We start from the raw sequence: 14,747 nt of genomic DNA, 5'->3' as shown, positions 1-14,747 counted from the left end.
TCTGCTTTACTAGGGAGTTCCAGCTTTCTGCCTACAGTTTGGAAGGATTCTGCAAAGTTGCTGCAGTTACTGCTTGAATTACCAAAACCGCAGACCATTAGTATTTCAAGACCCAACTGGGATCAGAATTAATCTTTGGAGATTTAACCCTCTAGCTCAGCTCGTAAGCAGCAGTAAAGATTCAGATAGACTTTCGAAGGCAATTTATCCTAATTTAGAGGGGAACCCTGCTGTGCAATTTATAAGCAGGATCGGCCTTTATGGGGTATAGTTTGTAGGTTTTTGTTAATGTTAAGTTAATTGTACTTGGTAAAGCACACGTTCAATAGTGGTTTCTCGGCGCTGTAAGAGAAGGGCACAAAAAGATCCTGTGAACCAAAGCTAGCTTGAAGACCTATCTAGAAAACTCACTAAAGTTGAGCTACCACATGTAGGCCAGTATAACCAGCGACGTTTTAAGCATTTTCCTGAAAGTCAGTTAGCTGCCTTCTTGCCTCAAAAAAATCAGGAAGGGAGTTCCACAGCATGGGGGGTTGGAATGAGAACTGTGACCTCAGATAAGTTGCTTCTTGTATCTCAGAACCTGGAGAACGTGGGCACTGGAAGGCCATAAGCTGAGCGAGGGTGTTTATTTAATAAGACTCTTTACAACAACAAAAACGACCAATTGTCATAGTTTGTAGCATTTCTTGCTGTACGTTACATAAACTCCTACTCAAGCAATGTATCTCACAAAGGTTAGTCTGTATATAGATTACACTAATGGAAAGACATGTGAAGGCTCTTTTTTAACCTTTTAATTCCTTTTTCTCACACCTTAGAACACAAAACAGCCTATTTTCTGAACTGCAAATAATGAAACGCAGAATAGAATAAAAATACCCGCTGAGTGGCTCAAGAGTGCCTATGTGCTGGGCTAACATCACTCCTGGCAGGACTATCACGATTTCTGTTTACAAAAAGCAAGGCCTGTGACTGAGCTCTGTCATACCGGAGGCGGACTCCAAGTAGTATTCACTGATGGCCTCCAATGTTTGGACCTCTGTTGCTCCTGGATTTTATTCATATGGTATTCTGATAGCCTAACAGTACAACTGCAGCTGAACTATTATCATTTCTGGATGGTTTCCCACATACTATTTCTGATGACCTAATAGCGCTACCAATTGTTGACCAAATAAGTCTTCTAGACAAATCAATATGTTGCTTATTGGCTGGCTTAGCAGTGCCCCAAAAAGTCAATAGCCTCATCACACCTGGGCAGCCTTTTTTCAACTCCAGATGAATTAATAGAGCTTCCCAAAGCCCAGGTGGACCCCATATGTTGCTCAATGCTAGCTTAACAATATCGCTATGGGTTTGGCCCCTCCCCCTCATGGATGAACTCTTCATAGTTTGAACTTTTAAAGTTTGGTTGGTGTAAAATGAAAAGCAATTAAAAGGTTTAAACATCACACAAACCTTTATCATCCTCCCTCAGACAAAAGTCACAAGCCTCAATAATCTGAGCCAAATCAATATGGAGTCCTCCTTCAGAATTTTCTTCAGAGATCTCTGCGCCTTTTGATTTTAGATACGCCCGGAGTTCAGCAGCCTGGGAGAAAAACGTAACATTTTAAATGCTGCCTAAATGTTAACTACATTTCATGAAAATACCAAATATTGAAAAACCTTTAGAGAAATTATACTATGAATGGACACCAATAAGGATGGATTTTACCTGCTAGTGGCCATAGGGAACATTTCAATGGCTCAAACGTTAAGTGTTAGACTTTGCCTCTTCTTGTAAATTCTTTATGCGTATCATGGTTGGGTTACAGTTAAATTAAATTACATATTCATCAACAAATGCGAGCGGATTGGAAATAAATGCATTAAAAAGAGGAGTAAAGCAAAATCCGTGTGATAAGGTAGATAAGGCGTCACATTTCAAAGCAGCTGACCTTAAGAATTGCAGATGGCCCAATAAAATATCTATCCAATTAAAACATACTCTAGAAACATTAACAGAATTCCAAGCAAGTATAAAAATATAACTACAGATTAAATATATATATTTCCCCAACCATACACTTTCTCTCGTTCAAGAAAAGATGTCCGGGCCACTTCCAAGTTGCATAAGCGTGTTTTTATTTCAAAAAGGCTTTTCTCGACGCGTTTCGCAGGTAAACCTGCTTTCTCACGAGAACGAGTCAACTGAGTTACGTGCAATAAATACATTGTCACCTGGTATTCACGTCATACCAATAGTAATAAACAACAGACTAGCTGATGTTGCCGTGGGCTGAGTTCACTTTTTTCACAATATTTGGCATAATGAAAAGAACATAAAATGTGTAATACATTGCATTTAAATGGCCTTAAATAGAAAGGCGCTACAAATGAAATAGACATGAAAGCATTTCATTAATAAGACAACCCGGTATTACGAGTACCTCCGGGGTGTGCATCTGGAAAGATGGAACAATAAAGCATTCCGAGTGGAATTTTCAAAAAAATGCAAAAAGAAGTACAAACTAAGCCGCGTGAGGCGCTCTGCTCAGTGCAATCAGAGAAAAGCCTTTTAGAAATAAAAACACGCTTATGCAACTTGGAAGTGGCCCGGACATCTTTTCTTGAACGGAAGAAAGTGTATGGTTGGAGGTGTAGGGATTCGCTATCCCGTCCGAGGCCCGCCATTGGAAGCGGCAGGGATCCCAAGCGACTTTGTTTGGCTGGATAGGGATATTATATATATATATATATATATATAGATATATATATATATATAGATATACACACACACACACACACGTACACACGTTGCACAGGTAATTTCCAATGCATTACTGCACTGTTAACCAGTGTCTTTAACAAACACTTCAAACATCCAAAATGGTTATCTCCAATATTTAAAAAAACAAAAAACGAACTGTACTTAGAATTTGAGGGCAGGGCTATGCTCAGCATTGTCCATCCTAAATTCGGTGTCCTGTACATTTCTAGTTTATCAATTATTACTGAAGGATTGTAAATACATTGTGGAATTGCAACTAAACGGTTGGCTGAATAAGGAGATGTTGATTCCAATACTGGCCATCTCTTCTGACCACGGTTTAAGATCCTGAGCAGTTATAATTACACTGACTACATTGGCAATCGCAGCTGCTCCAGCAAAGGACCAAAACTCCATGCCATTTTCCCACAATTATCTGAAGCACCCTCATTCATATTTTTAAACGAAAAAGTATTTTCTTGGTCATCTACAGATGACAGCTTTTTTTGTTTCACACAGACAAACAACAAATACACTGGTCACTCCTTCTCATGAAACATCTATGATCTCCCACAATGTAGTTCCTCTGACTATTGAAATGTCATTTTAGTTTTTACTGAAGAAATTAAATACAGGCTCTTACGTCACTGCTTCAAATAGAGACTAATATTTGATTCCTCCGAATGCAGCGTGTAACATATAAGATAGCATGGAATGTGATGGACTCTTTAAAGCTTAGATTTGAAATAAAGCAGAAGTGATTCAGACGAACAGACAGAGAGATGGATGACCACACTGGCACATTCATTTGTGGTAACATTTTGGGCCTTTGTACTCTGACAAAGTCAGGTAATTTCCTAACCTTAAAAACAACTGCAGCGTTATACAAAACACAAACAGAATAATAGAACACTGATCTCCAACTTGGGTATACAAGATGGGCGATGACCAATAACAAAGATTATTTAACTGATCCCTTGGCAACAACTGCATGTTATTAGGATCTGCTTGCTCCGAGATGCCTTCAAGGTTGGTGCAGGAATCACCCATATGTCTCTAGGGCTCCCACCTACATTAGGGCATAACAAAGTAAAGATGTGTTTATTTGCATTAAAAACATAGCCAGTTGTTATGCATCAGTAAGTAGCTGTTAAAGGACTAATTTTCAATTATGGTGCTCCATCAATTCCCCAGCCTGCTACTGCTGTACTCATGCTGCTTCTGGCTGCTGAAGTGGGCCACTCGCTACTTCACAAAATTGAGACAGAAAAGGTTTGTTGAAGGGCAGCCAGTGTAGCTGGCTTACGTGTTGTAGATTGTTACATCGAACAGCCTAGGACTTTTGCATTGCTGAACATTACGAGTACCTGCATGTGTGTTTTAAATCTAAAGAAGGTGAAACCCAAATCCTCCAAAGCCATCTGGAGTGAGATCAGCAAAATGTAACCAGCTGCCGCTGACCAATGGAAAGAAAGGAATGAGAGAGACTATGAAGCCAACCAATGATAAGTAATAAGTGGGCTTGAAGCCCTTTTCAATGTTTTTTTAGATAACAAAAGCCCTCTGCAAGCATGCCCCGTCTCAGGCACAGCAAATTTGAAACCAAGACAGACTAATGTGGTTACTTTTAGTGTCTACTCTGGAGTCGGTCTATTCTAGTGATGAGGGTCAATAATCCTGATTATCCAACGCAAAGACTGGATTTCCTCAGGATTCAAATTTGCGTTGATGTCCTGTGGCACAGCACACTGAATTCAAGGACTAACCAATTCTAACAAACGAATTTGTTCTTTACATGCAAAAGAAAATACCAAGAACTTTAACACAAAATATAGCTTTTCCTGCTTTATTCGGATCAGTAAGACCTGCTGTCTTTTATCTATTCAATCTTTTTCATACACACATATATCAGGTTTTGTTCAAAAAGGGATGAAAACCATCACCCACACTCTGAGCACACATTATCATTGTGTTTCTCCTCACCATGACCATCTGCTTGGTACATGGCCAGACCCCCTATTGAAGAGGATATGGTATAAGTGTGCCTAGTTCAATAGCTCAGACTTGCAAACAGAGTTTATATATGAACTCTATGAATGTGTAACTATAGTCAAAAGTTTCTGCTGCTGAGCTTCTCAATGGAACCTTGTTGAAAAGCATGTATGGAATGGTGTCAGTTTTCTTAGAATGTTATGCTTACCTACCTTTCACATGGATCAGGAATGTTTAATTCCAATCTCACAACACACCTTACATATTGTTTGGAATCTAGGACAAAATATTTTCATGTTTATTTTTTCCTTTCGACAAGTAGGACAAATCCCTAGCAGCACAAATCCTTTGGCTGCCAGTTCACATTAGCACATTATGGATCTGTGAAAGAACATTATCTGCAGGTAAGGTATAGTTTGTATCCATATGTTCATGCTGTTCTAACGTGTATTTATGGTTCATTAATGTAAAGTTTTTATTAATAGGGTGAGCCTTCTAAGAAAATACAGTCAGCTCGGGTTGCACTACTGATAGTGGTTCCAGTATAAAAATGTGCAAAACATAGCAATTGGAGGAGGGTACATAAAAAAACATCAACTAGACAAAAACTTTTGCTAAACTGCACACTTTTAGATACCATTTCTGTGAGTAGTCATTTTTGACTACGTTTGATACATGTGAATATTTCCCAAAATTATTAATAATGGTAAATAGTGTAAACCCAGTTTCTGCAACATTTTAGGAAACACGAAGATAAACAAGCACTGGCAAAGATAATAGCTCTGGTGTCAGTTGCCAGCATTTTGGTTTGGTCATTGCGTTTCTTGTTTTGACATGGTTTTTGGAAAACTTTATTGTTGTGTGAGCTCCTGGGCCCTCACTAATGTGACAAAAACAAACATTAGCTAGAAGCAAAAATCTTTTTGGGCTCAGAAAGCACACATTGCCATAGCAGTCCCTGGCACTGAAGAAACTACTTTGTGTGCCGATGTACTACTTATGAAAAAGCAGAATGCTGTCACACACGGTGAAATAAGCAAATTATGAATTTACATATATCAACACACAATTTTAACAAAACAAGCATTGGAAATGCAATAGGTCTCGCAGTAGGAAAGTTTGAGCTATAGGTGTTAATTATTTTTTTGTTTTTTATTTATGTGTTGTTTTTTCTAAATAGCTAAATTAATAGCTTTCTTCTTTACAAAGCCAATAGTTATACTTTTTCTAAATGTGACACCTCTAGCATTTGTAAAGCAACATGTTTTGTATTAACGGGACTTATATGTGACTTATATGTATTGATATAAAAAAAAATCAATGGCTTTAAAAAACAATAATTAATACGTAAATAAAATGGATTTTATTTTATATTGCCAATAGCTTAAAGTTTATTAAATATATTTAGTGAAGATGCTGTGGTTGCGCTGAGTGAGGGTGAGTGAGGGTGAGGGTGGGTGAGGGTGAGTGAGGGGTTGAGGGTGAGTGAGGGTGGGTGAGGGTGAGTGAGGGGTTGAGGGTGAGTGAGGGGTTGAGGGTGAGTGAGGGGTTGAGGGTGAGTGAGGGGTTGAGGGTGAGTGAGGGGTTGAGGGTGAGTGAGGGGTTGAGGGTGAGTGAGGGGTTGAGGGTGAGTGAGGGGTTGAGGGTGAGTGAGGGGTTGAGGGTGAGTGAGGGGTTGAGGGTGAGTGAGGGGTTGAGGGTGAGTGAGGGTGAGTGAGGGTGAGGGGTTGAGGGTGAGTGAGGGTGAGTGAGGGTGAGTGAGGGTGAGTGAGGGTGAGTGAGGGTGAGTGAGGGTGAGTGAGGGTGAGTGAGGGTGAGTGAGGGTGAGTGAGGGTGAGGGTGAGGGGGTGAGGGGTTGAGGGAGAGTGAGGGTGAAGGGTTGAGGGTGAGTGAGGGTGAGGGGTTGAGGGTGAGTGAGGGTGAGGGGTTGAGGGTGAGTGAGGGTGGGTGAGGGGGTGAGGGGTTGAGGGTGAGGGGGTGAGGGGTTGAGGGTGAGTGAGGGTGAGGGGTTGAGGGTGAGTGAGGGTGAGGTGTTGAGGGTGAGTGAGGGTGAGGATGAGGTGTTGAGGGTGAGTGAGAGTGAGTGAGGGTGAGGGGTTGAGGGTGAGGGGTTGAGGGTGAGGGTGAGTGAGGGTGAGGGGTTGAGGGTGAGTGAGGGTGAGGGGTTGAGGGTGGGTGAGGATGAGTGAGGGTGAGGGTGGGTGAGGGTGAGGGGCTGAGGGTGAGTGAGGGTGAGGGAGTGAGGGTGAGGGTGGGTGAGGGTGAGTGAGGGTGAGGGGTTGAGGGTGAGGGGTTGAGGGTGAGTGAGGGTGAGGGTGAGTGAGGGTGAGGGGTTGAGGGTGAGTGAGGGTGAGGGGTTGAGGGTGAGTGAGGGTGAGGGTGAGTGAGGGTGAGGGGTTGAGGGTGAGTGAGGGTGAGGGGGTGAGTGAGGGTGAGGGGTTGAGGGTGGGTGAGAGTGAGTGAGGGTGAGGGGTTGAGGGTGGGTGAGGGTGAGTGAGGATGAGTGAGGGTGAGGATGAGTGAGGGTGAGTGAGGGTGAGTGAGGGTGAGGGGTTGAGGTTGAGGGTGAGTGAGGGTGAGGGGTTGAGGGTGAGTGAGGGTGAGGGTGAGTGAGGGTGAGGGGTTGAGGGTGAGGGGTTGAGGGTGAGGGTGGGTGAGGGGTTGAGGGTGAGGGTGGGTGAGGGGTTGAGGGTGAGTGAGGGTGAGGATGAGGTTTATAAACATCCATGCGCTCAAACACGTCTCAGGGCTGTTGGGCGAACCTGGCGAAATAGAATGACAGGTAAACAAACAGCTTTCCAAACGCACACTCACATTCAATGCCGTGACATCATTTTAAATCCAAAAGTGAAATCAAACTTCACCTCATAAACGAAACCCAAATTCGCTTGATCCAAACTTGAGCTGACAAATATACGATTTTTTTCTCCCTGTCAACGAGCCAACAGCTACTTCCTGATTGAGGGACGAAGCAAAACCGTACTGCTTTTAAGAAAAAAAAGGTTACCTTTTTTAATTTCTGGCTGGATGAAAACAACGAAATCCCACATTGTTTCACTGTTGTCAAGGCGTTTGAAAATGGAAGTTAGAAGGACCCTGGGTAATTATCCGCAGTATCAAAACTAAAAGTTAAGGCAGCAGAGGCTGTTGCTGGAGACGGGTCTAGATCGAAAGCAAAACAAGACGAAGAGAGCGAGAGTGAGCTGGCCCTGGAAACGCCTCCCCTCCCTGCTGTTTGTTTCATGTTTGCAGAGGGAGCTGTGGGGGAAGGGAGACCTGCTGGAGGGGCATGGATACGAGAAGGACTGGCTCAACCAGTCGAGGAGGGAGCGTGCTCGTTCTATCTTTATTCGACCCCTGCTCAGCCTGCCAGAGCCTGTAGTCTCCTCTCAGTTTCTACACTGCCAGGGGTGAGGAAGGAGAGCGGCAGTTAACGAGGAAGGAGTGCGGAAGTCAGCACTGAGCTCTCATTGGTGAAGTCAGACCGCCTCATTCTTTTCTCGGAAAAGTCAATTTCATTTTCATTTCCCCCCATCGCCAGCAGCTGCAACAGAAAGAGGAGAGGAAGCAGCGCTGCTTGCCAGCACAGCCGCCCATAGGCAACAAGACGGAGGGAAGAGAGGGGAGGGGGGAGGAGAAATGCGACACGGCGGGAAGGGGAGGGGGCGGAGCGGGTAAAACAAGACGGACGTGCACGCGCTTTTAAGCTCAATGCGCATGCGCATTGAGCTTAAAAGTCACGGGCACTGCAAGGAATCGCCACGATTCCTTGCAGTGGATAAAGAGTGGATAAGCCCCTATAGTCTCGCTTGCTCGATGCGCATGCGCATCGACAGGCGAGACCTAAACAAAAAGTCTTGACTAATGCCATGCATAATTAGGGGTTAATTTTAAAAGAAAGTCACAAAATTGCACCAGTGGTATACGTCCTTGTATAGGTTATATGTGCAGATTTACAACTTTCATGAATTCGCAAGAATTGACAGAAGTAGGCCTGGAAAACGTACTCATAGAAAACGTTTGGGAACTGCATTTTAGCATGAGCAAATATGCATGTGTAGGTTTGTTCATGTGAAAATCTGTGAGAGTTTGAAAGTTCACTTTCCCTTCAACCCTTTCTTTTCCCACTGTCGACAAAGTTTTACTTCTGCCCTTATAAGGACTAAATGTGTGCCCTTTCCCAGTGTGAGAGATTTGAGAAATGTTGGTGAAACTCAGAAGCATGCAGGTTTGTAGGCGTGCACAGACTCAATAGGGTATTCCAACTGTGAAATTATCACTTCTCTCTACTTCCAGCACCAATACGTAGGTTTGCAGAAAGGTGGCACAATGATGTCATTGCGGGAATCCACACCCTGCTATTAGATCAGATTAGGCATAATGAGAGAGTCTATAATCAAAGATCTAATATAATGAGAACACTGCCATAATCTGTCACCTCCCTGCATGACACCAAAGGGACAAGTGCATGTATGAAGCATCCCGAATGATTAAAAATTCAAACCCCAACACAGGTTATATTATCAACCCCTATGGTACGGTCTACAAGTTTCTGCCCAATCAAGTGCCCTGCTCGAGTCATGGGCATTCATCATGACCGGTCACACTGCGCTATTTGCCTACCCACAGCTTACTACGCTAGGTGTGGCACTAGGAGGCAAAACAAGTAATGCCCCCCTTATCTTTAAATGATGTACATTCAAGTGTGATAATCCTTCCAGTGTTCACAGAAGCTCCCACATCGTTCCTGTATTCCAGAGTTAAACTTTCTGACTTATCAGTAAGAATGACAAACACTGTCATGTAAAGAAATCTAAAAGCTCAGAGTCCTTTCCAAAGGCACAGAAAGACATTTATGTATCATTGCCAAATATAATCCTAATTTCTGTACGGCTTGTTGTGACTGTAAATGGATTTTTTGTCAGAAAGCACTACATACAAGTTTGCAAGACGTGTTACCAGCAATACAGGTGCTGATATTTGAAATAGGTATTTGTTAAAACAATTTAAATGTGTTACATGATGAATTTGACTGATGCGTTACTAAACTATTCATGTTTTAACGTTGTTTTCTTAATCACAATCCGTATGGCTCCCCAAGATATATTGTTACGCACAGCCTAAATAGCAGGGGTAAGCAATGGTTCATGAAACACAACATGTCCTCTACCTGCTAACATCTCAATGCTGTGGTATCTTCATGCAGAGCATACTATAGAACTGCATTACATCTCTCATCCTCTTCATTCTATCCTCGAATGTGTGGGATTGAATGGAAGAAGAAGGTTTAGCAGTTGTGAGAAGATAGCCTTTGTGAAGGTGGCTAGGGCTTCTCTGTGGAATAAACTCTTATATCTTGGATAAACTACAACTGGATTCTCTTGAGTTTTCTTTATTGTCTGGATATCTTCACACTGGTAGCAAGCAGAAGGCCCACACGAGAAACTCTAATGCCAAAGGTACTGCTTGCTGTGGAAAGATTCACAACACCTTTCCAATTTTGCTTCAGTTATTTCCAATTTTGCTTCAGTTATCTATCACTAGTTTTCCATTTAGTGTGATTACACTGTATGACTGATAGGATGTAGTCTCACGCAGTGATACATTCTGTGTGAGACTACTGTGGCAACGTTGTTTGTTTTGGATTGGATCGTGCTCTTATATCGTTTTTCTCCCAGGCTAACCAGGCTCCTTGTGTTTCGCAAAGATCTAATCTCTACCTACACAATGTTACACTTTCCTATTCTTTCAATTCTATGCTTTCACTAAAGTAGGCTTTGATGTCAGACATCATTAACTGTCTGACATCTCAAAATGACCTGAGCTTGAGTGATTCCTGCAGCGTGTGACCTGAATCTCGATGGCACACTCCTAATTGTCGTTGCACAGTGAGCAGTGAGGGAGAGCACAGCCAGTATACTCTTTTGCTCCCAGCGGTGAATTTTTTTCTGTAAAGCCCACTTGCTAGCATGTGTGTATCAAACAATGTCTTCACTGTGTATCCTCTTCATCTGCATTGATAAGCTTCCGATGTGCAGCAACTGTCCCGCCTCATCATTGCATTTTTCTAGGCAGCTCTTGTTCGCAGGCATAGAAATGTGACTTTCATCAAAACGGATTCTTCAGCTCCTTTTAACAGCTCTACTTTTAGATAAAGCGCGTATACAACCTCCTTACTGTTCGTGAACACAGGCAGAGGGCTTCCCAACACATTACCATCAATCTCTACTTGAAAATAAAATCACATTACTTTCTTACAAAATGATTTTTCCAGTATCTCAAATGATACCGGAGTGAAGGACTTACACTCAATCTTTTTGTTGGTTTGTCTTCATGTTTCTTGTTTGCCTTTATGGTTATTTCTTATTGCACACTTCATGCTTACGTTTACTTATGTAATATTTCTCCAATTATCCACCTTTCTCAAACTAGCAGAATATAACTCTACCACCTTTCTTCTTGCTAACTCCAGGAGAATCTAACTGAAGATGGCCTAAATAGAATACAATATTCATGTAATTACTGAAAAGACCGTGTCCTCACTTTAACACCTGAAAAAACATCAACGTTAATACATTGTATAGGAGCTGATGGGCAACACATTTTTAAAATACCTAAACGATGCTTGTATGTGACTTGGAATATTGGGTCCCTAATTTATTTGTATGGTACCCACAATGGTTTAAATCCAATTTTCCATTATTCATCTTTTTTCAATATTGGCATGCCCCAAATATGTTTTACTGCATGATGCCTCAGAGAAATGGTATCAAAATCTGCACATTAGGACGGCAAAACGTTTTTTTCAAGTTGCATTTTTGTGTACATTAAATTTTGAAAGCAAACATTTTACATTCTTCCTTTTGTGCTTCTTCGTGTATAGCCATATAATCATGAAGCTTTATAGGTAGAAACACATGTAAACATCTTTATACTGGGACCACGTCAGTGATGCAACCTGAGCTTACAACTCCTTACATTTCCTTAGAGCACTTTCCCTAGTACTAAACACTTAATGATTAAATAATACATGCATGCCTAAACAACTTAGACATATGGATTCAAATCTTACCTTTAGTGAGAAGCAGTAATCTTTCAAAGAACCACACTGTGGTACTGTAAACTGACAGCCATAAGTTTTTCTCCTATTTGAACAGTGAACAAAATATGTATGGAAACTCGTCCTTGACCCCAAACAATGTGTCCTGGGTGTCGAGGATAGGAATTCCAGACCCTTGACATGGCATGATGTGGCTGACACAGTTCGATTTATTCACCGTCCCAAAACGACAGACAGCCTACTTGGAAGGTTAAATAAACCCTTTTGGACCTACTGACTTTGTCAATGTCTCTTATCGATCCTGTACACCATCAGCAAAACAATTTTTTCTTGATGTTGCATAGCATACCCAAAAGGAAAAAAAATTGTGATGACAGAGTTGGGTCATTTTATAAGAGAGTGTACGTGTGATGACATGCATCATCGTCTTCAGGCAAACACATGCACGCACATACGAAATGGCAGCGGCGTCTTTTCTTTTTCTACATTAAACAGATCCAAGATGGATCTGTGCATTTTAAAATTTACATTAAAAGTAGCACAAAAAACTTTTCTTTGCAGGTGAACAATAAAACAAAAATAAAGCCAGATGGTGGTGCGGTGGGGAACAGCAGCAACACAAGAGGGTGAGCGCAACACGGGGGAGGTAAGGGACAGCACATAGAAGAGAGAGCAACAAGCAGGCAAAAGGAGAAGCACACGTGGGAGAGTGCAATAAGGAGTGCCGAGGAGGTTGGCTGAACACAAGAAAGAAATGGTAAACACGGGCACTCATGGAGTGCTTAACCAAATAGTACAAGAATTTACAATGCAACGGTTTCGCCTTAGAAAAAGTTAGAGCTATTGGCATTGTAAATGACAACATTTTTATTTATGTTGGTTTTGAAAATAAATGGCACTGTCATTTACAATGCCAATAGCTTAATCTCTAGCAAATGCCACACACACACACACACACACACACACACAGAGCCACACACTTCCAGTAGTTGGTGGGCAGCGTGGAGCAGACCAGCACCCAGCCCGACAGGGCCAGCAGTAAGGCCACGATCTCCCCCGCCATGCTGGCGTTTCATGCAGATGGCATCATGTTGGGGTGTGCCCGTGTGTCACGGCGCCTGAGTAATGTGCGAATGGTGCCCTCGTAAGGTCTGTGGTTTTTAGGTCTCGCCTGTCGATGCGCATGCGCATCGAGCAAGGCGAGAGTATTGGCACTTATCCGCTCTTTATCCACACTGCAAGGAATCGTGGCGATTCCTTGCAGTGCACGATAAATTTAAGCTCAATGCGCATGCGCATTGAGCTTAAATGCGCGCGCACATGCACCCAGCCGCCTACTCTCTCAGCCTTCCCACAACTCCGCCCCCTCACTACTTGATTGCACGGCCGCTAGGCCGTGCCTCCCCTACTCTCCTCCCCCCTCCTCCTCTCCTCCCATGCCTGCCTCAACTCTCCGCCTCCCGATCTTTTCCTAGCTCCTGATCTTCTCCTGCCGGGGTTCCGATTTCCCTTGCACCCCGATCGTCCCCTGATTTCCTCTTGTCTCTGCCCTCGCCGGATCCTCGGTTTCCTACTTCCTGGCTCCCTTTTCCCGGCTTCCTGGTTGCGCCTCACCGAACCCGGGGCATCTCCCGGGCGTTGCACCCTCCGGTCGGCGGAGCCTGAAAGTGAAACCACGCGGGCTCTTCCTCCTGACGCTGCTTTCGGTTCTGAAGGAACACGTGTGCAGACTACAGATGAAAGCCATCTGCCCCGCGCCCCCTCCCCCTAGCACCCCCAGCCCGAGGCAGCTTCCCCTGCACAGACCTGCTCTCGGAGGTTCAATTATCGATCCTGTTTCCGGTGCCTTTGTGTAATGCCCTCCTAACACACACACCCTCTCCCCCGCTCCGCCCCCTCCCCGCCATGTCGCATTTCTCCTCCCCCCTCCCCCCTCCTGGGTCAGGTTTAAACAACAGCACAGAAAATTATATCTTCGACGTGACTCAATAAACCAAGAGCTCGTGGTGCAGCAGGGGCAGTCGTGCAAGTCTGACGTGACATTCATGGACGCGGCCACGTGCGTCACTCAGATTGGAAGGGCAGCGGTGTCCACAAAGTCATGGTTGCGTGTAACCCAAAACACATCACTCTTCTGGCAGCAATTTCCCAGCCTGCATTCCCTGACGGTGAAGGTGAGCAGGCAGTGTAATGAGAATGGCGCGGATTTATGCCCACCTGCCCTAAATAAATCGCTGTGCCTGGTGGCCCTTATTTGTTGTTTATCCTATTTTAATCAGGGTTTGTTTTCTAACAATGAGCGTTCTCTTTTTTTTCTCGAATTACCTCCTTTTACAGCGCTTCACCCATCGCCATAGTTACTCAACGGTCGGGTGTAGCCCGATTCGCCGCAGGGTCGTAACAGACGGAGCAGGGCAGTATGCGATACAAAAGCCCCCGTACGGAGGAAATGTGCCGTACATGGCGCGATATACGCTACTAAATAAAAAACAAATAGTTGCCACATTGCGATTATTACCCCAGCTTTCCTAAGTAAAATGTGTAAAAGCGTGTTACCTATTACAAGCTTTAGGCCACAGGCGTTACCATGCAGCCAGCCACGCGGGTGAACGGATGGGGCGACGAACCCCTTACAAAACCTTAAGATATTTAATGGGTCGGTCAGGAAGGGATTCACAAGAAATGCCATACTAAATTCCCTTAAAGGAAAAACAACTAACTCAATGCAGCTCACATGTAAGGTCTAGATGGAGTTAATGCTTTAATGGATTGCATGACTCCTTGTAAAGGGTCAGCGAGACATAGACCGCGTGCAACTGGCGGGCGCTGTAAACTCCTTTCATCCACCTCCCACTCTCCGTGGCTAAACATTGCCTCACCAGGCTCCCCGCCGACCTCCACGTCGAAAAATAGCCGAGGGTTGTCTGGACATGAAGGCTT

General features: G+C 43.7%; 1 protein-coding gene across 2 annotated transcripts in view; it reads right to left on the bottom strand.

Annotated features, from left to right (window-relative positions):
* EIF3M (eukaryotic translation initiation factor 3 subunit M) overlaps positions 1-14,747 on the bottom strand; it is a 206,788-nt gene that overhangs the window by 179,640 nt on the left and 12,401 nt on the right. For both annotated transcript variants that reach the window (XM_086955849.1, XM_086955850.1), the window contains exon 2: positions 1,462-1,594. In XM_086955849.1, the coding sequence (XP_086811975.1) occupies positions 1,462-1,594 (133 nt within the window). The remainder of the gene's footprint in view (positions 1-1,461; positions 1,595-14,747) is intronic.

The sequence above is a fragment of the Lissotriton vulgaris genome, chromosome 2_1 (genome assembly GCF_964263255.1).
Source record: "Lissotriton vulgaris chromosome 2_1, aLisVul1.2, whole genome shotgun sequence".
NCBI lineage: Eukaryota > Metazoa > Chordata > Amphibia > Caudata > Salamandridae > Lissotriton > Lissotriton vulgaris.
Note: the sequence above shows the minus strand (reverse complement) of the source record. Positions and strands in the feature narration are given on the sequence as shown.